At 36.3% G+C, this 24,503-nt stretch overlaps 1 protein-coding gene across 1 annotated transcript; it reads left to right on the forward strand.

Moving 5' to 3' along the window:
- Positions 1-211: 211 nt before the first annotated feature.
- Positions 212-24,503, forward strand: LOC127969565 (arf-GAP with dual PH domain-containing protein 1). Its single transcript, XM_052571618.1, has 11 exons — positions 212-559; positions 6,956-7,086; positions 8,268-8,359; positions 10,171-10,253; positions 13,687-13,799; positions 15,116-15,262; positions 16,909-16,992; positions 17,984-18,046; positions 18,340-18,411; positions 22,480-22,708; positions 22,787-24,503. Exons 1-11 carry the CDS (start codon positions 469-471, stop codon positions 22,813-22,815), a joined length of 1,134 nt encoding a protein of 377 aa, XP_052427578.1. The 5' UTR covers positions 212-468; the 3' UTR covers positions 22,816-24,503.

The following is a 24,503-nucleotide window of genomic DNA, read 5'->3' on the forward strand; positions in this document are numbered from 1 at the left end:
ACATGTAGATACATAATACGAAATATATACTGTAAGTGTGTATTTATATAAAAATAATAAATGTACACAGTACACACACATATATTATGTAAACAAAGACTTTTATTTTGGATGCGATTAATCGCGATGACGTTCTCTTCTCCAATCTGAAGAGGTGAATCTGAAAGCCGCCGCTAGGGGTCTCTGTTCAGTATAATGAGGAGGGAGGCGGTAAGACGCTGATGAATTCTCTAGAGTGAAAGGAAAGGATCTCTCTCTCTCCACCGCTAGAACCTTGAGCGCAAACACAAAGAGGAAGAGAAAGACCATATATATTTTTTTACCATCACTAAGTGGACATACAACCCCGGGCTTCCCAACTAGACGCGCGTGCAGTTATTTGGTGTTTATTTCATCGCTGCTCCATTCATCACCTGCTCGCCACAGAGAAGCCCAGCGGAGACCGTCGATCCGTTCCTCCGGCGAGTCATGGCGAGAGATCCCGAGCGGAACAGCTGCCTTCTGCGCGATCTACGGCAGCGAGCCGGTAACGAGCTGTGCGCGGACTGCGGCGCTGCAGGTAAGAGCATCTCACCTGGACAACAGAGGCTCGAGGCGCCGCACCTGCTCGCGCGCTCCCGCGTCTGCTGTGAGAGGCCCAGAGCAAAGTGGGCTACACATGCTGTGAAAAAAAAAGAATATAAAATATGATATTTTTAATAATAGTAATATGTTTTTTACTATATTGAAATATAATATGTATTTTCTTCCTTTAATCATATTTATTTTAATATTTTTTATTTTATTTTTTTGTAAATAATATTTATTTTCTATCTTTATTATTGTATTTATTTTTATTTATATTTGTCGTGAATTATTAAAATAAAAATAGTATTATATAATTAGTAAGTAGTAAGAAAGTAGTAAGTAGTAAGAAAAGTTATAATAAACATAAACATTTAGTTTTAATCATATGTATGTATGTATATATATATATATATATATGTATGTATGTATATGTTATAATATATAATAAATTGTTATATTTTTTTACAAGTCATTTAATATGATTTATGAAATATTGATTTTCAATTTGTATTTTGAATATTTCAAATATATTCGAATGTTTTGAATTATATATATATATATTATTTCTATTTGCTATTTAGTAAATTTTTATTTAAGTATTTTGTAATTACAATATAATTTGTAATATAATATTTGTATTATTTTAAAAATAAAATGATGTAAATGCAACAGTAAGTTAAGTTATATTAAAACTTATTCAAATGTATTATTAATAATACAATAGTAATTAGCATTATTAATTTCTACTAAACTCTAATTCTATGAAATACATTGTATAAAATATTCGTTATATTTATTTGTTGCTACAATTTTAATTAGGTAATGTATTGTCATTGCATTACATTATATTGTATATATATATATATTTTTTTTTTTAATTAGGCTATATTATTACATGCTATGTATATTTTGATAGCCAAAGCAATAAGCGCGTGTAAGCTGCTCCAAAGTAATTTCATGCCAGATAAATGTTGTTTATGACACACTTTCTTTAGCGATGACCACATGTTTGTGTCTTCATATGGGGGACTTCTACAGTGTCATTACAGTGATTCAGCTCCAGTCACATGTCATCATTGTGCCTCACAGGGAAACAACATGGAGCTTTGATTGTCCCTGCGCTCTTGTTTCAGGAGAAGATGTGTGCTTCTCGTGATGTGAGGATAATAATAAGGGGCTTTTGCTCTAACCCATATGCAGTGTAGGTTGGTCATGTATGTTGTTTGTAACGCGAGGTGTTAAACATGAGTTTGTGGTAGATTTGAGGGGTGTTGTCAGAGGGATGTGTGTGTGTGTGTGTGTGAGTCAGAGAGTGAGTGACTCAGCTGTATTCTCAGGTCTCATACCTGCACTGCTCTTTTTTGAGTGTGTGTACCTATTCTCTGCATTGCAGTATTTCAGTACAGTATAATGCACACGCTTACATACACACCGTGCTATTAAGACACTAATAATATGGTGACTCTCACAAGAGTATTCTGGGATTTTTGCCCAGCGTTGGACCTCGGCCCATTCTGACCGTATTACGTCTGCAGGCTTTTACAGGCCGGAGGAAAACACAGCGATGAATGTGGTTTGAATGACACATGCGAGGCTCTTCAGATGATTCAGGGTGAACGGGGTTAACGTGACGTCCTCAACACTTCTGTTTTCCTCACTTCTGATGCACTGTATATGTGTCAGTGTAAGAGCCAAGGGAGGGGTATTTTACGCTCATTGACATAATATTATCCATTTATCTTTATGTTTTTATATCATTTTTTTATATGTCTATATATATTGTAATTTATTTATACTTTATTTAGTTTTTTGTTTAGCTTTTTTTAATGTTTTTTTTTTTTTTTAGTTAGTGTTCATTTTATTTAATTTAATGACTTTCTTTTATGGTTTTAGTTTTAGTTAATGATAATAACCCTGGCACTGGTTGCTACAATACTAATATAACCTAGTGAATATTCAATTGTAGGGCCCTCTAATTTTTTGCGATGCGGAAAACACGTACAGAATCGTGGAATCCAGTCATAAAAATGGAATTCAGAGTTTAACACGGAATGTCACTGAGTTTTTCAAATTCTGTAATGTATGGATTTAATTAGACTGAAATGAGGTTTTAATTTGAATAGTAAATCCCCTTTGTTTGCCAAAAAATAAAGTTAGCTTCATTTTCAGTAATTAAACAATAAATGTTTTATGCCTTTAAATTTTTAATAACCGGAAAAATGTAAATATACAACACAGAGTGTCTGAGGAAAAGTAAATTAATAAAGCTACTTTAAGAGAAAACAAATAATAAATTAAGTTGTTTTATCCATTAAAATAGTTAGACATGCTAAAACACAGAATTTGGTTACAATAAAAAATATGGTGAGAAAAAAATAAAACATTTCGTAGGGCCCTATAAACATGTCATTTTTGTTATACTTTTAATAAATATATGTGAAAATATTTGAGTTTTATGATTTTAATAAATTAGAAATGCTTTTTGATTAATAAAATAAAATGTAACTATTAAATAGAGCCCTAAAACTGCTTCTTGTTAAAGTTTTAGTCATTTTGTCGTCTATTTTTTTGTCATTTTTATTAGTTATTGTGTAAAGCTTTTGTTAATTTATTTTAAATATTAGTTTTTTATCCTCGTTTTAGTTTTTTTTTTAATTATGCTTAAATTACACTTAAATACTTAAATAAAGATTTTTAGTTTATTTAGTTTTAGCTTTTAACTTAAACTAAACAAAAATCATATTTTTTATATGAATAAAAAGCATGTAGCTAACTCTAACTGCTTGATTGTTTATACTGATCCAAAATGTAAAATATATGATTCCAAAGATTTAATCGGCTAAATATGACTATAAGGCAAGAAAATAAATATTAAGACATTTTAAATTATAACATCATGATTTTTTTTTCGTTGTGAAAAACACTATACAAGTCTATTTAACTTCACTAAATATTTTATGCGAGTCACTTATCTGTTGCATCATTTCACCTTGATTTAGTTTAATTTAGTTATATATATATATATATATATACAACACACAATAGACATCACATTTTTCATAAATGTAGTATACCCAGAATAACTGAAGCCACTGAGCAACACAGAGAGCACAGTGATCTATATTCAGAAAGCTTCTCGTGGCTCACGGTGAAGCACACTTTGGCACTCGATGAGTTAAGGTCAGAGTGTTCAGTGCACTGCATCACACACGTCAAATCAGCCAGACCCCATTTACACTAGTACACACATCTTTACACTTCTGATCTGATCACACAAGTGCAAACAGGGCGCCAGATGTGCTACATTCATTACAAAATGACAGTCCACTTGTTTTCACTGATCCAGTATAAAACATATAAACATATATGTTTTAATATTAATTTAATATAATATGTCAGATATATAAAATTTGCCGTTTTCCTATTATGTGTACATATATACGTGCATACATATACCTATATAGGTACATAAATGCACGTGTATATATATATATATGCACCTATATGTAGTAAAATTATTAAAATCCATAGCTGCTAGGCAACATAAATAAAGGCCCAAAATGTAGAAATGTACATTATTTATTTACTTAAGAACAATCAAATCGTACAAGACAAAACATTTTTTTGACAAACCATTTTGTTGTTCATTCTTTTCCACTATCCTCATACAAGAAAGCATTGACCTTGCAAATGTTTCTGGAAGACATGTAGACATCATCACTTCCCATCTCCTCTCACTTAATTAAACTCCATAACATGCCAATTACATGTGATACGTGTTCACACATACATGCATTTTTCAGTTAATTCTTAGTTATTGCCTTGATAATAGAAAATATGAGCTAGGCATCATGTACGCCAGTTGCAAAAGTGAGATATGAGCTACAAAATGAGCAGATCCTGCGATGAGCTATATAGGAGACATCTTGTATGTATAGGGCCTATATGTATGCCTATATATACACCTGCCTATATGTGCATATAAACTGCATATAGGTTTCATATGCACGCATATTTCCTCATATAGGATCTTTCCATGTGGGAAAAGTGGTACGCATGATACACTCAAATCTGACTTAAAAACCAAGAATGATAATGATATATTTGCACCCGCACCAATGCACGATAATTTATTAATTATTGATTTATGATTTATTATAAGCACACGCTGCAGTTTTGTCTGCCACTTTAAATACTGAAGAGAGCCAGTGATTTCTGATTGTCTGTCAGTGTTTTAGTTTTTAGTTTAAAAAGATGGGAACTGTTGTCTTGACACCTAGCTGAATCCAAATCTATTTTTATGGTAAAATTAATATTTGAGATTTTACTTCATTTCAGTTCATGTTTATGTTATTTCCCCTGAAACTAGCTTAGTTTTCCTATGCTTAACATTCAAATGTGATATTTTATTTCAGTTGATATTTATTATATTTCAAGTAATGGCAGATAATCAGCGAATAATAACTTCATTTTCAGTCAATCAAAGCCATCGTATGGATTTACACTGAAAAAAATGGTAGCCTGAAAATACTAACGTCTAAATTCAAAAAATATAATTTAATTAATATCCTTGAATTAACCTACATATATTAATATAGACCACATGTGGGTTAAATAATGCAATACTGCAGTTTAGCACTTTTATGATGCTTTTGTGTCCATTCAAGCTTAAATCCAATTCAAGAGTAATTGCATGGAAAAGAGCCACAGCACATTCTTCCAAACGTTTCATTTTGTGTTTCACAGAAAAAGAAAGTCATATGGTTTTGGAATGACATAAGAGTGAGTAAAGTATGACGGTTGATATAATAATTCGATCCCTATGCCTTTGAGAGCAGGTGTAAACGAATCTGTGCTCTCGAGCTCTTCTTTGTGTTTAACGAGCTGTGAAACAGAGTCTAGTAACTTTATGAGTTTATGAGTAACTAGTCTCGCTGGCGGCTGGTTTTAAGGTGTGTAGTCTGGAGCCACACCTTGATCAGCAGATAACTGGTCAAGAATACGAGCTAAAAGGCAAAACAAAGTCCATTTTATTTGATCACAAGCCTCTCTATCTTCTTTCCTTCTTTCAGCCACTCCCTCCGATCGCCCCCTTTCTCCTTCACACAATAACCTCACTGTTTTCTGCACAGTGAGTGTCAGACACACACTCGAATGACAGTTTCTCATGGATTGCGTCACTTGAAGAAGTCAGAAAACCTGATTTTCTGTCCATGCCTGCTTTGTCACAGCAGACACTCCCATTCGAGCCTCGGGGTGTTCAGCAACACTCGCTCGCACCTGAAGTGTGTCGAACTCACAGTTTCTCTGTTAGAGAGGGCGTGTGTGTGAGTTGTGGGTGACATTACACACTTTCCTGTCACACTTGTATTGTGGGTTGCGTTTAACGTTTCTTCTGAGACTAGGGGGTTTATTGTTATAAATAACTTCTGTTGTGTGTATGCAGTTTTTAACCACTTAGACCTCGGCATCAACTGCAAAGGGAACAGAAACACACAGACTGCCCTGTTTTTTAACCAATTCTTAAAGAGGTTTTGCTGCAGTTAGTATTTTGTATTTAGGCCTCCTATTGATACATACAAAAATAAATGGTATAGCAATGACTTTAACGTCTAGTTTGCCAGTATGCATGCTATCATAGTAAGCATGAATACAATTAGTGCAAATTGCCAGAGGTGCATGAGTAATAAAGGCCTACTATTGAAATATATTGCACATGCATTTTAAAGGAATTGTTAAAATAACATTTATATCATCATTTACTCAATGTTATTAGCTCAAAACAGTTTTGCTACAGTGCATGATTTGTAAACTAACACATTTTGATGTTTGCATCTCATAACCAGCTGCACATGTTTGTCTTTTCTGATGTACAGTAGTAAACTTGCTTGGTTGCACACCTGGTGCAGCATTGCACTTGTGATGTAAAGCGCTCGGGTTCGAGTCTGTTAAACACAAGTCACCATAAAAGAGCTCAAAGACTTGTAGAAGCAAGATAACATGACAGGGTTGTTTCAACAAATGTGTTTTTATTTCACATTTGCTTTTATTAACATTATTGCTCAGGTTTACGTTTGGATTTAGTAACATTTGTCTATTTTCAAACGCAATACAGCATTAACCTTTTAGTGCATTGCATTTCAAAACTCTCACAATATTTAAATATTTAGCAATCAATGAAATGGACATTGCAACTCAATGCAACTCGATGCTTAAAATAATGAGTCAGTTTATGTTTAAATGCAAATGCACGAATCTTAAAATGTTTTTTGCAATGCACTTTAAAGTATAAGCTTCAGTCCCTTCACCAGCAAATTTATACTTCATCAAAGTATGCAAGTTGGGAATGGGGGTCAAATATTTGTGAATCTTCTTGGTTCTTCCTCAGAGCCGGATTGGGTGTCTGTGACGCTGGGTGTGTTCGTGTGTCAGGGATGCTCGCTCATCCACAGAAGCATTGAAGGCCTCAGCCAGGTGAAGTCCGTGCTGCAGGACACATTTGAAGATAAAGAAATCGAGGTGAGTCACTGTCACAGACCATCCACAGGCAGGGTTTTTTTTTTTTTTCTGGCTGAAGCTGTTTCCATCTCCAGGGCTGGATGTACTGCAGAAATCAGCTTTTTCTGATCTCCTAAATACCATCTAAAATCTGCAGTAATCTCAAGAGCCACAGAGATTGACTGGCTCTTTGCCTATTTAAAAGATTGAGGATGCAAACCATTAGGGCTCAACATAAGCTTGGGAATCCAAAGAGAGCTGATGTTTGTGATAATCAAGTAAATGGAGCATTTAATTAAAAAGTGCATTTGAACCTTTTTCAAAAGACTGTGATTACTTAAATATAATTGTACATTTAGCTTTAGTGTGTATTATAGTACCTTTGCATCAAATTAGTTAACGCTAATGCGAGTAGTGGAAGTAAAGGTAAATTTGACACAGTTTTCACTTCGGTCATGAAAGTCATGAAAACACTATTGTGGCGTTTTTAATCTTGCAAAAATGTTATTAATTCACCGCTTTATTATTTCAGAAGTTCATCTAACTGTGACGACGTCCGCTGCTGAGATTAAAGGAATCGTTTACCCAAAAATGAACATTTGCTCATACGTAGATGAGTTTGTTTCTTCATCAGGTTTGGAGAAGTGTAGCATTGCATCAGTGTCTCATCAACGGATGCTCTGCAGTGAATGGGTGCCGTCAGAATGAGAGCTGATAAAAACATCCCAATAATCCACAGCACTCCACTCCATCAGTGAACATCTGGAGAAGACAAAAGATGAAACACATCTAGCATTAAGATGTTTTTAACTAAAATAAAAGTCCATAATAACACATCTCCAGTGAAAAATTGGTCTGAATCAGGTGAGAAATCTGCAGAGATCAAGTGCAGATCATTTACTTTTAAAAGCCAAAACAGCTCTAAACAAATATGTGGCTGGACTACTTGTGGATTATTGTGATGTTTTTCATTCTGACGGCACCCATTCACTGCAGTGCATCCATTGATGAGACGCCGATGCAATGCTACATTTCTCATCCACATCCAAGCATGAGGACATTTTCAGCAAATGTACATTTTTGGATGAACTGTTCTTTTAATAAATGCTGCAGATGCATCTAATGTTAACACATTTCGTAAAGTGTTAGCTATTCGTTTAATACTGCGCCTATAAATAATGCATTGCATTCTATTCCTGTAGTTCATCACATCTATGGGGAATGAAGCAGCGAAGGCCAAGTACGAACAGCAAGTACCTCCGTTTTATCACCGTCCCTCGCACACAGACTGCAGGTAGGACTCAGACACCTCTGTAGTGTACAGCATTGTTTCCAAGAAAACACACTGATTGCTCTCGCTGTGCCAGGCTTGTTTCTTCCTGTTCCCTGTTGAGTGCACTTACAGTTTTGTAGCTTGAATGCTCCGGTGGCGTTTGCTTTCCTGTGGTGATCCTGTCATTATTATCATCATCAGCAGCAGCAGCAGCAGCATTGTGGGGGTTTTTGAACCGTCACACACAGATCGTCAGAAGGGACTGTTTTCTCACATGCCTCGAGAATGTGGTCCAGTGATGTAGACGTTCACTTCCTTCCTGTTTGTAGATTGTGTTTCATGATGAGTGGCAGTTTGGACAAAATACTCTTGTTGGCCATATTCTACATGCAGTGCAGACATATTTTTTATGAAAAGCAAAATAAAGACTATATTTAAATGCTAAAGTTGTTAGTTCTAACCATTTTTAGACTAATAATACATGTAATATTACTAGATAATAATTTAAAGGAATTTACTTGGGATCATTTTCTACACTGTAAAAATTATATTCCAATGTTGCAAAAATGCTCAAATAATATTAGCTTGATTTACAAGGAAATATTATTTCACATTTTGATATTATCACATTTAATTCAGTGCATTGCTTGGCATTTCTTTATAATTAATGGTAAAATGTAATAGAAACTTCTGAGAGATTGTTTCTTGGTAAACCTTGCACAATTGTTCAGCGAATGAAACCCGTTTCTTCCTCAGAGAAAAAAAGGTCTTTGTGGAATCAAATAAATAAATAAAGAAAAATCACGTTATGAAATAAAGTGACATTGTGACAATTTCAAGCGATACTGGGTGAAATAAATGAGAAATGATGACATTGCAGTTGGGAAACATACTTAAGCAAAACTGAAAGAAGCAAAGTCACAATCACCTTTTTATTTGTTTCTGAGGCTGGTCCAAATGATTGTGTGATCTTTTGCAATTTTGGAAAAATATGTCATTTTACAGAAGTAAAATGTGTGGTTAGTGTTGGTTCAATGCACACTGTGGTTAAAAATGCTTTTTGTTTAGACCATCAAAGACTGCATTTTCTCTTTCACTGTGCATGCCATTTAAAAAATAAATAAAAATATGTGCTGAAAATTTGCTCAACATCAGGTCATATAACACGTAGATGAGTTTGTTTCTTCATCAGATTTGGAGAAATGTTGCACTGCATCAGTGTCTCATCAGTGGATGCTCTGCAGTGAATGGGTGCCGTCAGAATGAGAGCTGATAAAAACATCACAATAATCCACAGCACTCCAGTCCATCAGTTCCTGTTTTGTGTAGCTAGAATCTACATGTTTGTAAGAAACAAATCCATCATTAAGATGTTTTTAACATCAAACCGTTGATTCTGTCTAAAATATGAGTGCATAATCCATAATGACGCTTCCTCCAGTGAAAAAGTCCATCTCCTCTTGGCTCTCACATCAAAATCTAGCCACAGATTTTTTAATAGCTGTTTTGGCTTGTAAACAGTGCTTTCACTGGAGGAAGTGATTTTGGATTATGGATTCATATTTTAGTTTAAAATGTCTTTATGGATTTGTATCTTCCAAACACACAGCTTTTGGCTTTCATAAGACATTATCCAAAGAACTGGAGTGCTGTGGATTATTGTAATGTTTTTATCAGATGTTTGGACTCTCATTCTGACGGCACCCATTCACTGCAGAGCATCCATTGATGAGACACTGATTCAATGCTACATTTCTCCAAATCTGATGAAGGAAAAAACTCATCTACATCTCGAATGCTGACACATGAACTGTTGTATTTTTCTTGGGCAGGATTTTGAGGGAACAGTGGATCAGAGCCAAGTATGAGAGAGAGGAGTTCATACACATCGAGAAACAAGAGCCTTATTCAGCAGGTGAGAGCAGCACATGGCTTCTTTGTTGTGCATTGTGATTCCTCATGCAGTTAGCTTTTGTTTTTGTGGCTTCATGGCACTGTGAGGTCAGTCTCATTCTCTCATTTCAGCCAGATCTCTAGATGTTTATTTGTTCCAGACTATGCACACTTGACCTTGTGAGTTTTGTCTCAGGGGTCCATACTGCGTCTAACTGGGAGAGTCGGTTTCATTACCACTCAGAATATCCAGTTTCATGGCTTACAGTCTTCTTTATTTGTGAAGCTGGGTCTCATTGGCTGATAGTGATCTCATCTTTGATGCACACATGAACGCACAAACATGCATGCATCTGTGTTCTGTGTTGCATTGCATGAATTTCATTGTACTGCATGAGATGAGACGTTCACACTGAAGCCATCTGTGTGTGCAATGGTGTTTTTGTGGTGGGTGGGCAGTAAAATAGCATTAGTCACACAGTGTGGCCATTTGCAATCTAATAGCATGCTGGATCCCGACAGAACTGAATGCTGGAGTATATTGTCTGGAGGCTACGGCGTGGGCATTGGTATTTTTGCAAGACTGAATTCAGTGCCATTCTGTTTCCAGCTTCCCACTCTTCATCGCTTCATCTCTTCTTCTGCCATCTCAAGTATTAAATAGTACTGAAGTAGTTTGATTACCAATCAAAAGTTAGAGGCCAATCACTTTTTTTTCATGTTTTTGCAAGAAGACTCATCTGCTCACCACAGCTGCATTTATTTGATCAAAATACAGTAAAAATTGTGAAATCTTTTTTTTCGTCTCTCTCGTCTCGTATCGTCTCGTCTCGTTCTTCTCGTCTCTCTCTTCTCGTCTCGTCTTGTCTCGTCTCTCTCTTCTAGTCACTTCTCGTCTCACCTCGTCTCGTCTCTCTCTTCTCGTCTCTCTCTTCTCGTCTCTCTCTTCTCGTCTCGTCTCTCTCTTCTTGTCTCTCTCATCTCATCTCGTCTCTCTCTTCTCGTCTCGTCTCTCTCATCTTGTCTCTCTCTTCTAGTCACTTCTCTCTCTTCTCGTCTCTCTCTTCTCGTCTCGTCTCTCTCTTCTCGTCTCTCTCTTCTTGTCTCTCTCTTCTCATCTCGTCTCTCTCTACTCGTCTCGTCTCTCTCATCTTGTCTCTCTCTTCTAGTCACTTCTCGTCTCACCTCGTCTCGTCTCTCTCATCTTGTCTCTCTCTTCTAGTCACTTCTCTCTCTTCTCGTCTCTCTCTTCTCGTCTCTCTCTTCTCGTCTCTCTCTTCTCATCTCGTCTCTCTCTTCTCGTCTCGTCTCTCTCATCTTGTCTCTCTCTTCTAGTCACTTCTCGTCTCGTCTCTCTCTTCTCGTCTCTCTCTTCTCGTCTCGTCTTGTCTCTTCTCGTCTCGTCTCTCTCTTCTCGTCTCTCTCTTCTCGTCTCTCTCTTCTCGTCTCGTCTCTCTCTTCTCGTCTCTCTCTTCTCGTCTCGTCTCTCTCTTATCGTCTCTCTCTTCTCGTCTCTCTCTTCTAGTCACTTCTCGTCTCACCTCGTCTCGTCTCTCTCTTCTCGTCTCGTCTTGTCTCTTCTCGTCTCGTCTCTCTCGTCTCGTCTCTCTCTTCTAGTCACTTCTCGTCTCACCTCGTCTCGTCTCTCTCATCTTGTCTCTCTCTTCTAGTCACTTCTCGTCTCACCTCGTCTCGTCTCTCTCTTCTCGTCTCGTCTCTCTCTTCTCGTCTCACCTCATCTCGTCTCTCTCTTCTCGTCTCTCTCTTCTAGTCACTTCTCGTCTCACCTCGTTTCGTCTCTCTCTTCTCGTCTCTCTCTTCTCGTCTCGTCTTGTCTCTTCTCGTCTCGTCTCTCTCATCTCGTCTCTCTCTTCTAGTCACTTCTCGTCTCACCTCGTCTCGTCTCTCTCTTCTCGTCTCTCTCTTCTCGTCTCGTCTTGTCTCTTCTCGTCTCGTCTCTCTTCTCGTCTCACCTCGTTTCGTCTCTCTCTTCTTGTCTCGTCTCACCTCATCTCGTCTCTCTCTTCTCGTCTCTCTCTTCTAGTCACTTCTCGTCTCACCTCGTTTCGTCTCTCTCTTCTTGTCTCGTCTCACCTCATCTCGTCTCTCTCTTCTCGTCTCTCTCTTCTAGTCACTTCTCGTCTCACCTCGTTTCGTCTCTCTCTTCTTGTCTCGTCTCACCTCATCTCGTCTCTCTCTTCTCGTCTCTCTCTTCTAGTCTCTTCTCGTCTCACCTCATTTCGTCTCTCTCTTCTCGTCTCGTCTCACCTCGTTTCGTCTTTCTCGTCTCGTCTCGTCTTGTCTCTTCTCGTCTCGTCTCTCTCTTCTCGTCTCACCTCATCTCGTCTCTCTCTTCTCGTCTCTCTCTTCTAGTCACTTCTCGTCTCACCTCGTTTCGTCTCTCTCTTCTTCTCTCGTCTCACCTCATCTCGTCTCTCTCTTCTAGTCTCTTCTCATCTCGTCTCGTCTCTTCTCGTCTCTTCTGTTCTCTTCTCTTCTTTTCTCGTCTCGTCTCTCTCTTCTTTTCTCTTCTCGTCCCGTCTCTTCTCACCTCGTCTCGTCTCTTCCTGTCCTTTCCCCTCGACTCCTGCAGTTTCCTGTTTGAATCAATGAGAGACGTTTTGTTGCGTGTTCAACAGTGTTATTGATGGGTCATGTGGAGAAGCACGGTTATTGATTGATGAGCTCATGCAGAGCGAATGATTCATGAGCACTAGTGTAGACAGAGAAAGCAGAGAGCTCCTTATTAGTGCACACTAAGGTAAGCTTTGCTAATGCTGTTGCTCAGGGACTTTGTGTCCTTCTTTCTTCAGTCACAAAGAAGGAAAACATGCAGGATTTTTCTCCATAAAGTGGGTTGAAGTTTCAAATTGCGGTTTCAATGCAGCTTCAAAGGGCTGAGAAATAAATGTCTTATCCAGCAAAACAATTGCTCATTTTCTAAAATAAATAAATATTTATATACTTTTAACCACAAATGCATGTCTTGATGCACGTCCAAAACTTCTTCCTCGCCTGTAGAGCCCTTTGAAGCTGTACTGAAACTGCAATGTGAACCTTCAAGCCACTATATAGAGAAAAATCCTGGAATGTTTTCCTCAGAAACCTGAATTTCTTTGTGACTAAAGACAGAAAGACATGAACATGAAGTAAACTATCAGGATTTTTATTCCTTTAACCTCTGTCTTCTTCTAGAAAGCATGTGATTGGACAGAAATCCCTAGTGCTAAAACTCAATGTTTTAGGAGAGCATTACAATATGTTAAAGCTTACAGACGTGGACTTACAAGCTGTCTTTAGTGTTTATCTCTTTATCTTTTTCCGTTTTGACTTTGCTCATGAATAGTAAGCTACAACTTCCTTTTTTACTAAAATATATTAAGGATGTAGATATTCATGCAAAAGTTCGTAGGTGGAAACCGTGCTCTTCATGCTTTCTTTTTCACTCTTTCTAGGATACAGAGAGGGTTTTCTGTGGAAACGCGGTCGAGACAACGGACAGTTCCTCAGTCGCAAGTTCATTCTGTCTGAACGAGAAGGAGCGCTGAAATACTTCAACAAGCAGGACGTTAGTCTCTTCTTCTCTCTCACACACTCTTACTCACCCGAACGAGGACTTTAAGCTGGATTTACATGTGTAAAACATGTGTTAAAAAATGTATTAAAGAATAATAAACTCCTAATTTGCTGCTTATTAATAGTAAGAAAGTAGTTGTTAAATTTGGCCGCAGATTAAGGGATCTAAAATATGGTTATGCAGAATAAGACATTAATATGTGCATTATAATAAACAGCCAGTATGCTAGTAATATGCATGCTAGTTATATTTAGTATGTATCTGGGTTAATATAGTTAGATAAAACTAGAACCATAAAAATGATGATTGTTACCTAAAATAAAATATTTTAAAAACCAGGCAAGATTTCAGTCCTTAAATAACTACAGCCAAAACTAAAAAAAAACTAAAAAAAAAAAAAAAATATATATATATATATATATATATATATATATAATAAAAAAGCACACTATTAAATTACTTAAACATCTAACTAGACTTAAAATGAAAATTTATTACAATGTAACACCATGAATTCAATAAAATAAAATAAAAATAAAAAAATCTAAATATAATATATATTTATTCATATTTATTAATATATTACAATATAAATTTATTTTAAGATTTTAATGATCTCATTTGTCATTGAGAATGATGAAAATAAATGTATTCATTTAAAGACATACTAATTATTTTAAACTATAAAAAATATACAAATATCAATATTTTAATGTATATATTTAATGTAAATAATAATAATTTATATTAATTATTAGAATATACATTTATTGTAAGATAGTTTTAATAATTTATCGACTTTTAGTCTCCGAAGTAAATGCACACACACACACACACACGTTTGTTTTTGTGTAAAGTGTGTTCATCCCATAGGTGTAATGGTTTTTATTCTGTACAAACTGTATATTCTATGTCCCTTCACGAACCCTACACCTAACCCTAACCCTCACAGGAAACTTTGTGCATTTCTACTTTCTCAAAAAAAACTCATTCTGTATGATTTATAAGTGTTTTGAAAAATGGGGACATGGGTTATGTCCTCATAAGTCACCCTCTCCTTGTAATACCTGTGTCATACCCATGTCATTATACAGAGTTGTGTCCTGATATGATACAAAAACAAGAACACACACACACACACACACACACACTCACAGTAATGTAAGTTATGCTTACCCAGAACAATCCCGGTCCACCGACACAATAAAACTGTAATGTGACTCGAGGGTCTTTCTGGCTGGTTCTCAGAATGTTTCGTCGTCCAGAAAGCGTGCGTTTATAGCTGAGATATTTCTCTTATCTTCCAGGCGAAAGAACCAAAGGCCATAATGAGGATTCAGACCCTAAATGCTACTTTCCAGCCGGCTAAGATAGGAAACCCCTGCGGCCTGCAGATCACCTATCTGAGAGACAACAGCACCAGGAACATCTTTGTGTACCACGAGGACAGTAAGGTATGAGACCCATCACATTCCTTCGCTTTCAGATCGTACGTCTGCCAGATGCTTTCTCCAAACTAACACAGTTTATCAGTAGACTACAGTACAGTCTCTCTCAAGGTCAGGTTTGGAAACGTTTCAGTGCACAACACTCACTGCATTCAGACTCGTATTATTCAAAAGAGTCCGTTCGATATGATTGCATTTCTTCCCTTGAGATCCACTTATAATGTTTCTTTGCTCCCAAACGGGTCATATTTTAGTTTTTAATGACCGTTTTCCACGCTCTGACTAACCGGTATAATTAAATTGCCAGTTTTTTAATGTTTCGCCTTCAAGACTTCCATAGAAATGTAAATGTGAAATGAGCACATTTAAAATGTGGGTGGAAAAAGATCAGTGTTCCTCAAAAAAAAAAAAGCCTCTTTGCTACAATTTGTCGACAATTACAAAGTGTCATATATTTGACAAAGTTTACACATATCTAACTTTTTAGATTTACCAACTGGAATAACGATATGTTCTGCACAAGCTTGCTAAAATTAAAACAGAAACTTAAATCAAAACCATAAAGAATTAATTATTTGCTAATTGCCTTGGTGATATTTCTCATTTTAATTAATTAATTCTTTGGAGAAAAAAAGAAAAAAGAAAAAAACAATATGAAATATACCCAAACAATAATGACTAAAAATTACTAAAACTTTAATTAAAATGAAAAATAATAATTAATAGTATCTCAATTATACTAAAATAGCATAGCTTTCCCCCTTGGTGCATAATATTAAAAATAACTAATGATATTTAGTCTCCTAAATATTCCTCATCTTGACTGAAAAGCCCAAGTTTCTATGCATTATACATTTTCTTCTTCTAAATATACAAGATGTGTTTTTCTCATCTGAAATGCACTGCCTCTTATATTTCTAAATCAATATATATAACACAAACACAAAACATGCTCAAAGCCACATCTCTATTGATGCAGAATGAGTTTATTTACATGTTGCACTTCCCACAAACCACTGGTTTCAGTTTTACTTTAAATACATTTGTTTAGATTTAAATAATAAAGTGTATGTGTGTGTGTGTGTGTGTACAGTATATATATACACACATACAGTGTTTTTTTAATATCTGTATATTTTTTGACTTCCCAATAAGAGCCATTTTAATAAATAAATGTCTTGTTGTCAGTCGGATGAGCTGCTGGTCATCCATGTGTAAACCTCTCAGCTTCGGCTTTTCATTTGTGTGAAGATAGATCTGGCGAGAGCAGAATTGGGGTCAAGCGTTGGTCAAAACAGCGCTCGCACCACAAACATGAGTGGTTTGAGCTGTAAAAACGCTCTTCCTCTTTCACCGCACACAGTAGCAGTGAGCTCTCTCACAAACATGAATATTTATCACGCGTTAGAACCTGCAACGAATCGTATGTTGAGATACGAAGAGGAACAGCATAAACTTGATCTACTGGAGGATCAAGAGAAGAGATGAAGAGATATTTTCAGGCTGCGGTCGAGGTGGAGCTGTAATGTCATTTGTGGAGGTCATTGCATCATAAAGCATCCTCTGCTGGCTGCAGAGAAACACTGCAAAGTCTCACTGTAGTCCTCTCTCTGTGTGTGTGTGTGTGTGTGTGTGTGTGTGTGTGTGTGCAGGAAATGGTGGACTGGTTCACTGCGATCCGGGCAGCACGGTTTAATTACCAGAAGGTGGCTTTTCCTGGAGCTAATGATGAGGACGTATGTGAACCAAATCTCTTCCAGCAACTGATGCAAATAAAAATGAGTTATGAGCGTGACGCTTACTGTATGCACGCATTAAATCACGCTTCTCATTCTTACGCTGCAAAGCTTTTTACTCTTGTGAAGACAAATTAGATTCACTTGAGAAGCTGAATTATATTTAAAACATATTAGGAGAAGACATCTGAAAGCTTTGTGTTTATTTTTAAGCATGCATTTAACAAATTTAATAAGGTTTATCTGATTAATAGAAGAAAAAGAAAAAAAATAGTACTGTCAAATGATCCAAAATAATGTGTGTGTGTGCTGTGTATGTTTATTATTATGTCTATATAAATACACACACATGCATGTATATATTTATATAAATTGTATTCATATAAATATAAATATGTAATATGTGTGTGTATCTTTATATATACAAAATAAATACACAACACACACACACACACACATATATAAATAAATTAAGTTTTATGTTGGATACGATTTTAATCGTGATTAATTAATTGTTTGACAGCACTAAAAACATTTTTTCATCTTTTATATAAGCTATAATGCATTGTGCATTTTTTTATGCATTAATTATGCTTTTTAATGCACCTTATAATGCATTGTAAGATCTTATCATTAATGCACCACACTTATAATGCTTATTTAGAAAATACAGTAAAATGCATTCAAATGCATTACAAACAACCAGTTTATGAAAACATATATAATGCATTATAATGTACATTATGAATAATCTTTCTAATGTATTGTGCATAAATGTTTGAAGTATTTAATTCTTTCATAAGTCGTATAATACACAATTTCACTTTTCAGTTTTATCTGGTATAGCTATATGTATATGTAAATTTTTACTGGACACCAGGTCAATAATACTGATTCAAATATCTGTGCATGTTTAAAGAGCATCCACACATATTTACCTGTTAATATATTATTGATATGTTTCCTCTGTCTGTGTTTGATGGTGATGTAGCTGGTACCCAGACTCACGAGGAACTTCATGAAGGAAGGGTACATGGAGAAAACAGGCCCAAGGGTGAGAGTTTTTACTAAATATTCAGAAAAGAAATGCAAAAGATGCTTCATTCTGCCAGTTTCGTGTCACTCTTTTCTCTGGCACAGTAAATAATTTTAAGTGAAATCAATATTTCATATCCTTTTATGTATTTATTTGGTAAGTGGCTGTGTTATAAGGCAGATAATGTCTAGTCAGCTGGTCATTATCACTAAATAAAGTCCTCAGGGACGACACTGACCTGCTGACTGGACATCATCCCTTACTAATGCAGTTCTAAACATTGATTCACGCTGGAGTCGTCTCTTTTTTAGCACACAGAGGGCTTCAAGAAAAGATGGTTCACCATGGATGATAGGAGACTAATGTACTTTAAAGATCCCTTGGTGAGTAAAAGTGATGATATTTAGACTATTGCATTTATATTGCATTTCCAAATTGCTATTTTATTATATTATGCAATATAATTTATTATTTAATTTTATTACATTGGTATACATTAAGTATAGTACTACATGTAACATAATAAAATATAGTTTTTGTATTAGGGTATTTTAGTATATGTTAAATGTTAACTACTTGAATAATATTTTAGAATTCTGAATGTAATTAAGTAATTTTTTTTTGTTATAAAATTTAATATTCCGTTATTTATTTATAATTTTATATATATATATATATATATATATATATATATATATATATATATATATATATATATATATATATTGTTATATTATGTATAATATAATGCCATATCACTTTTTCACAGTTTTATTATATTGTATTATTAGTGTGTTGTATAATATAATAAAATATAGTTTAATAAAAGAAAAAATAATTATGTATTTATTTATTATTATATTTTATATTATATTATATTTTAAATTACAATATGTTGTGTTGTACTAAGAAATATCATTTTAACAATTTTTAAAAATAATTAAAAATACATTTTTATAAAATGTAATATCCTATCATTTATTTTTATTTTGTATTCTAAAATTTTATTTTATTGATAATGTAATATAATTTGCAAATAAACTATTTTATTTAGTTAACAAATATTTTGTCAAAAAGCCTTTGTCAAGGTATGATTTCTCACATGGTGGGGAGAAGTATAAAATAGCTAATTATAATATATATTTTTAATCAGTTTATTTTATATTTACACCTGTAAACAATCAACCTCAATCCAACCAACAGTCAATTAGCATAAATCCTCTCTACACAGATTTGATATCTTTATTATTTTATTAAGAAATGTAATATAATGTAACCTAATATAAAATTACATTTACATAAAATATTAGTCATTATTTTATTTTATTGTAATGATGAGACAGAGAGGTTCGGATCCATGTGCAGAACTTTTAATGAGAATGGTCAGACAGGCAATGATCAGCAACGGCGTCAGGTATATAGGGATAACCAGAATCGAAAACAGGAACAAGCACATGTCGGGGGCAGCCAGCAGAGAATCAGAGTCGGTATAAACAATCCAAAGATCAGGTACAGAGAGATCAAACACAAGGAAAACGCTCGGAGATGACAGACACAGCAAATCAAGACTTCGCAGAGAGTGAGAGTGAGTGTGCTGCTTATATGTGTTTGTAAATGAGGTGCAGGTGTGGCAAGGAGATTGACTGAGGAATGATGTGCAGGTGTGGCAGGGTGATTGTGATGCAGAGACTCATGGGAAATGTAGTTGGGGTGTGGTGCAACAGATAAGAGGTGCTAGAGTCCGGGTGACATCTGGTGGTGATTGTGGAATTCTCCTGATTGGAGTGCCCTCTACAAAAGTTCATGTGCACTCCATGTAATGATCGTGACATAGCCAGCCCCCCCCCCCCCCCCAAAGGAGCGGCTTCCAGATGCTCAAAACAATCTAGGAGGGCGGTGGAGCGGAGGCGGAACAGGGGGAGGGACGGAGGGCCAGGTCCATGAGGAAGTGGAGTGGTCGAGGACCGGGGCAGAGCAGGCAGAACTGGGCCTAACATGGAGATCAGGAGTCTCTCCTGGACCTGACATGGGAAACAAGGGGCCTTCCTTGGCCTGACAGAGGAAACAGGAACCCGCCGTGGGCCTAACTCGGGAACAGGGGTCCACCAAGGCAGAGCAGGTGGCGTGGGAGCCCACCAGAGCGGAGCAGGTGGAGCTGGAGCCCACCAGGGTGGAGCAGACGACCACCAAAGCTGAGAAGAGGGGACAGAAGCCCACCAGGGCGGACCAGACGACCACCATAGTTGAACATACATGACAGAGGCCCACCAGGGCGGAGCAGAGGACCACCACAGTGGAGTTGATGGCACAGGAAAGCAAGTCTGGTCAGGTGGGACTGAAACAGGGAGCATAAAGAGGTTAATAGCGGCCTCCGTGGCCGTGATGAGATGGTAGCTGGCCTCCGTGGCCATGACAGGACAGACAGAGAGTTGGTGTATGGTCTCCGTGACAGGATAGGACGAGAGCTCTGAGATGTGACGAGGCTCTGGGAGTTCGGCTGAGATGTGACGAGGCTCTGGTAGATCTGTGGTGATTTGACTCTGTTCATGAAGATCAACTGTGACTTGACTTAGTTCACGGAGGTTAATGGTGACTTGCCTTTGCTAATGAAGATCATTGATGACTTGGCTCATGAAAATCGTTGGTGACTTGACTTGGTTCCTGAGGATCAACTTTGACTTGCCTTGGCTCATGAAGTTTAACTTTTGTTTTACTTGACTCTTGGGTGTTAGAGGTGACTTGACCAATCTCTGGATGGTCAATGGTGACCTGGCTAGACTCCGCGAAATCGACGAGGACCTGGTCAATGGTGACCTGGCTAGGTTCTGCGAAATCGAGCCCTGACTCTGGAGGGTCAATGAACACCTGACTCGACTCTGGAAAGTCCACGGGCACCTGGACTTTCCACCCTTAGGCTGGATTGGTGATATGCCGACATGGAAACAGGAACCGATACCTCAGTGACAAGGGGATACCAGGCTGCTGGATCCTGGTACGGCGAAGTCTTCTGTAATGATGAGACAGAGAGGTTCGGATCCATGTGCAGAACTTTTAATGAGAATGGTCAGACAGGCAATGATCAGCAACGGCGTCAGGTATATAGGGATAACCAGAATCGAAAAAAACAGGAACAAGCACATGTCGGGGGCAGGCAGCAGAGAATCAGAGTCGGTATAAACAATCCAAAGATCAGGTACAGAGAGATCAAACAGAAAGAAAACGCTCGGGAACGACAGACACAGCAAATCAAGACTTCGCAGAGAGTGAGAGTGAGTGTGCTGCTTATATGTGTGTGTAAATGAGGTGCAGATGTGGCAAGGAGATTGACTGAGGAATGATGTGCAGGTGTGGCAGGGTGATTATGATGCAGAGACTCATGGGAAATGTAGTTAGGGTGTGGTGCAACAGATAAGAGGTGCTAGAGTCCGGGTGACATCTGGTGGTGATTGTGGAATTCTCCTGATTGGAGTGCCCTCTACAAAAGTTCATGGGCACTCCATGTAATGATCGTGACATTTATTTTATTTTATTAAATTATGTAATGTGTGTTATGTTTTATGCTATGATTTATTTTATGTTATGTTATGTTACTGTATGTTATGTTTTTTTATGTTATGTTATGTTTTGTTTTTGTTATGTTATGTTATGTTATGTCATGTCATGTCATGTCATGTCATGTCATGTTATGTTTTGTTTTTATGTTATGTTATGTTATGTTTTGTTTTGTTTTTATGTTATGTCATGTTATGTTTTGTTTTGTTTTTATGTTATGTTATGTTTTTTATGTTATGTTTTGTTTTGTTTTTGTTTTGTTTTGTTTTGTTTTGTTTTGTTTCGTTTTGTTTTGTTTTTATGTTATGTTATGTTATGTTTTGTTTTGTTTTCTTATGTTATGTAGGTACTGCTCCTTGTAATACCTGTGTCATACCCATGTCATTATACAGAGTTGAGTCCTGATATGATACAAAAACAAGAGCACACACACACACACACACACACACATATATGTACATTTTTAAATGATTATTTTAATTATGTACAATATAATATTTTGATTTTATTTTATTATATATTATTATGTTAGTATGTTAAATGTAGTACGAATTAATGTTATTAATTTGTAAAATCAGAAAACTAAAAAATGTAAAAAAAATCATGTTTTTTTTTTTCATTTTGCATTCCAATTTATCTCAGTCAAACTGCGGTTGGGTTATTTTGATTTTAGTATAAAATACTAAAAGAATACAGCTAACTAACACAATGAAACACAATAAAACATATTTGAAAATTTAAAAAAAATATGTTTTCGCAAATATGCTTCTTATTTAATATAATGGAATGTAATACAATAAAAAATGTACTTTTTAAAATACTAAAAAAAAGAAATATATATTATATACATGATATATATATTTCTGTATTATCATGTAATATTCTATTCACTCTTTTAGGATGCATATGCACGTGGCGAGGTCTTCATCGGCAGTAAAGAGAATAGTTATACCGTGGTACCCGGACTGCCGCCCTCCATCCAGGGATACCACTGGAAGTACGGGATCACCATTGGAACCCCGGACAGGAAGTTCCTGTTTGCTTGTGAAACCGAAGCAGAGCAGAAGGACTGGATCGCTGCCTTTCAGAGAGTCGTGAACCGTCCCATGATGCCGCAGGAGTACGCAGGTGCGCAAACACTCTCCCGCTCTCCAATCGGAATCTTCGGAATTCTGTGAAACTGACTCTATCTCTTTCTCTTTGCAGTTGAGGCTCATTTCAAGCACAAGCCTTGATGCTGGCTGTAAACCTGCCTGCGTGCATGCGTGTGTGCGTGTGTGTGTGTGTGTGTGTGTGTGTGTGCTGCAGGCAGGACAGACTGGACGATGAACAGCTTTTCTGTCCAATGAAGTGCTCCGGACCGAGCGAATACAAGAAACGGATTCTGGACTGTGTGGCAGACGTCAACAGAGCGCCGACACTTAATTATCATGAATGTGTAACCAAAGGGTGCCGTCAGCCGAGCTACTGTACACATATGGCATGTGAATGTTGTCCATCGCTCTTAAACCTAACATTTAATCTGTAAATCACAAGGTGAGCAAGTACTAAACACCACAGTGCGTTTTTTGACTGATGTTATTTATTGGATTTTCCAAGTGAAAGCTGCTGTGACGTTTAGTGGATCCTCAAGACGCTACGCTACACCTCTCCGAGTGTCCTTTCTGATCGTCCAGGGCTTTCCTTCATCATTATTGATCATGTAAATGTGTGTCCAGTGTAAGCAGAGGGTTCATATACTACAGTGCATACTTCTTCTGGTGTCTGTGCAGGTGCAGTATGTCAGGTTTCTAGAGACGGTTCTGTTCTTGATTTATCCTCCACTAGGTGGAAGCATATCACAGATTAAGATGCATGTCTTTCTTTTTATGCAAAACAGGGTTGATATTAGCCATAGACTGACATATCGGCCGATATTTGGCCATTTGGAGATTATCTGCTGAAGTCCAACTTGAATAAAACTAGTGATAGTTCCCCTCATCTTAGTCGATAGGTACAGTCAAAATATTTATGCCTATAAAATTCGGATTGAATTTAATGTGATGCATATTTATCACATATAAACGAAGCAGGCTAAATAAACTGAGTTTTAAACACACAACGACCAGGTTTATATATTTAATTTATTAATAAGTTTCTGTTTTAATAGCTAATAATAAATGTTTATCATTTGTAACTGCATAAATGTGATTGATTTCACAAATGCATGCTGATTTCAAGAAATTAAATATTATTATTTAAATGAAATCAAACAGATGCAAATAGCTAATAACAAACTATGATTTTTAATTGCAGACTTGTTTTATTTTTGTATGACTTACAAATATCCATCACATTAAGTTTGCTAAATATTTTAATTGCAAAATAAGCATCTATTTAATTTAAGCAATATTGCATTGTGTTTCGGTATATATATATATATATATATATCAGCGTTATATTGGTCGTCAGCATATAATATTGGTATAAAAAACAACACAAAGAAGACACGCACTTCAGTTGACCACTACTTTATATACAGCATCCTTATCTTCAGTCAGACTCCTTCTGTTGACTCTGAAGAAGACATTAATATTCTTCAGATTTGATGTAATGGATATGAATGTGTAGACCATGGCAGGTTGTAATTATAATAATCTGATGTGTATCACAGCTCCTGTAATGTAACTCCGGCCCTCTTGTTCAGGTTATGATGATGCTGTTCAGGTGTTTTTCTTTTCATTTGTTTCAAATAAGGTTTTATTGAATGTTTACCATCAAAAGCGTATCCGGTTTGTTTTTTGGGGACTTGTACCATGGTAAAGGATAATGTACAGTCGCTCATTCTGTCAAAGTAAACAAGATCATGAATGTCTGACTGTACATCATCCAGCTTATTATACAGCTACTTAACACATAAATAAATATGTGGACATGAAATATT

This window comes from Carassius gibelio, chromosome B12, assembly GCF_023724105.1.
Source record: "Carassius gibelio isolate Cgi1373 ecotype wild population from Czech Republic chromosome B12, carGib1.2-hapl.c, whole genome shotgun sequence".
Taxonomy (NCBI): domain Eukaryota; kingdom Metazoa; phylum Chordata; class Actinopteri; order Cypriniformes; family Cyprinidae; genus Carassius; species Carassius gibelio.

Bases quoted from the DNA above. Each gene is read 5' to 3' on its own strand.
- LOC127969565 (XM_052571618.1), top strand. From the start codon at position 469: ATGGCGAGAGATCCCGAGCGGAACAGCTGCCTTCTGCGCGATCTACGG. The intron at 10,254-13,686 runs GTGAGAGCAGCA...CACTCTTTCTAG, and splicing joins ACAAGAGCCTTATTCAGCAG to GATACAGAGAGGGTTTTCTG. The intron at 16,993-17,983 runs GTATGTGAACCA...ATGGTGATGTAG, and splicing joins CTGGAGCTAATGATGAGGAC to CTGGTACCCAGACTCACGAG.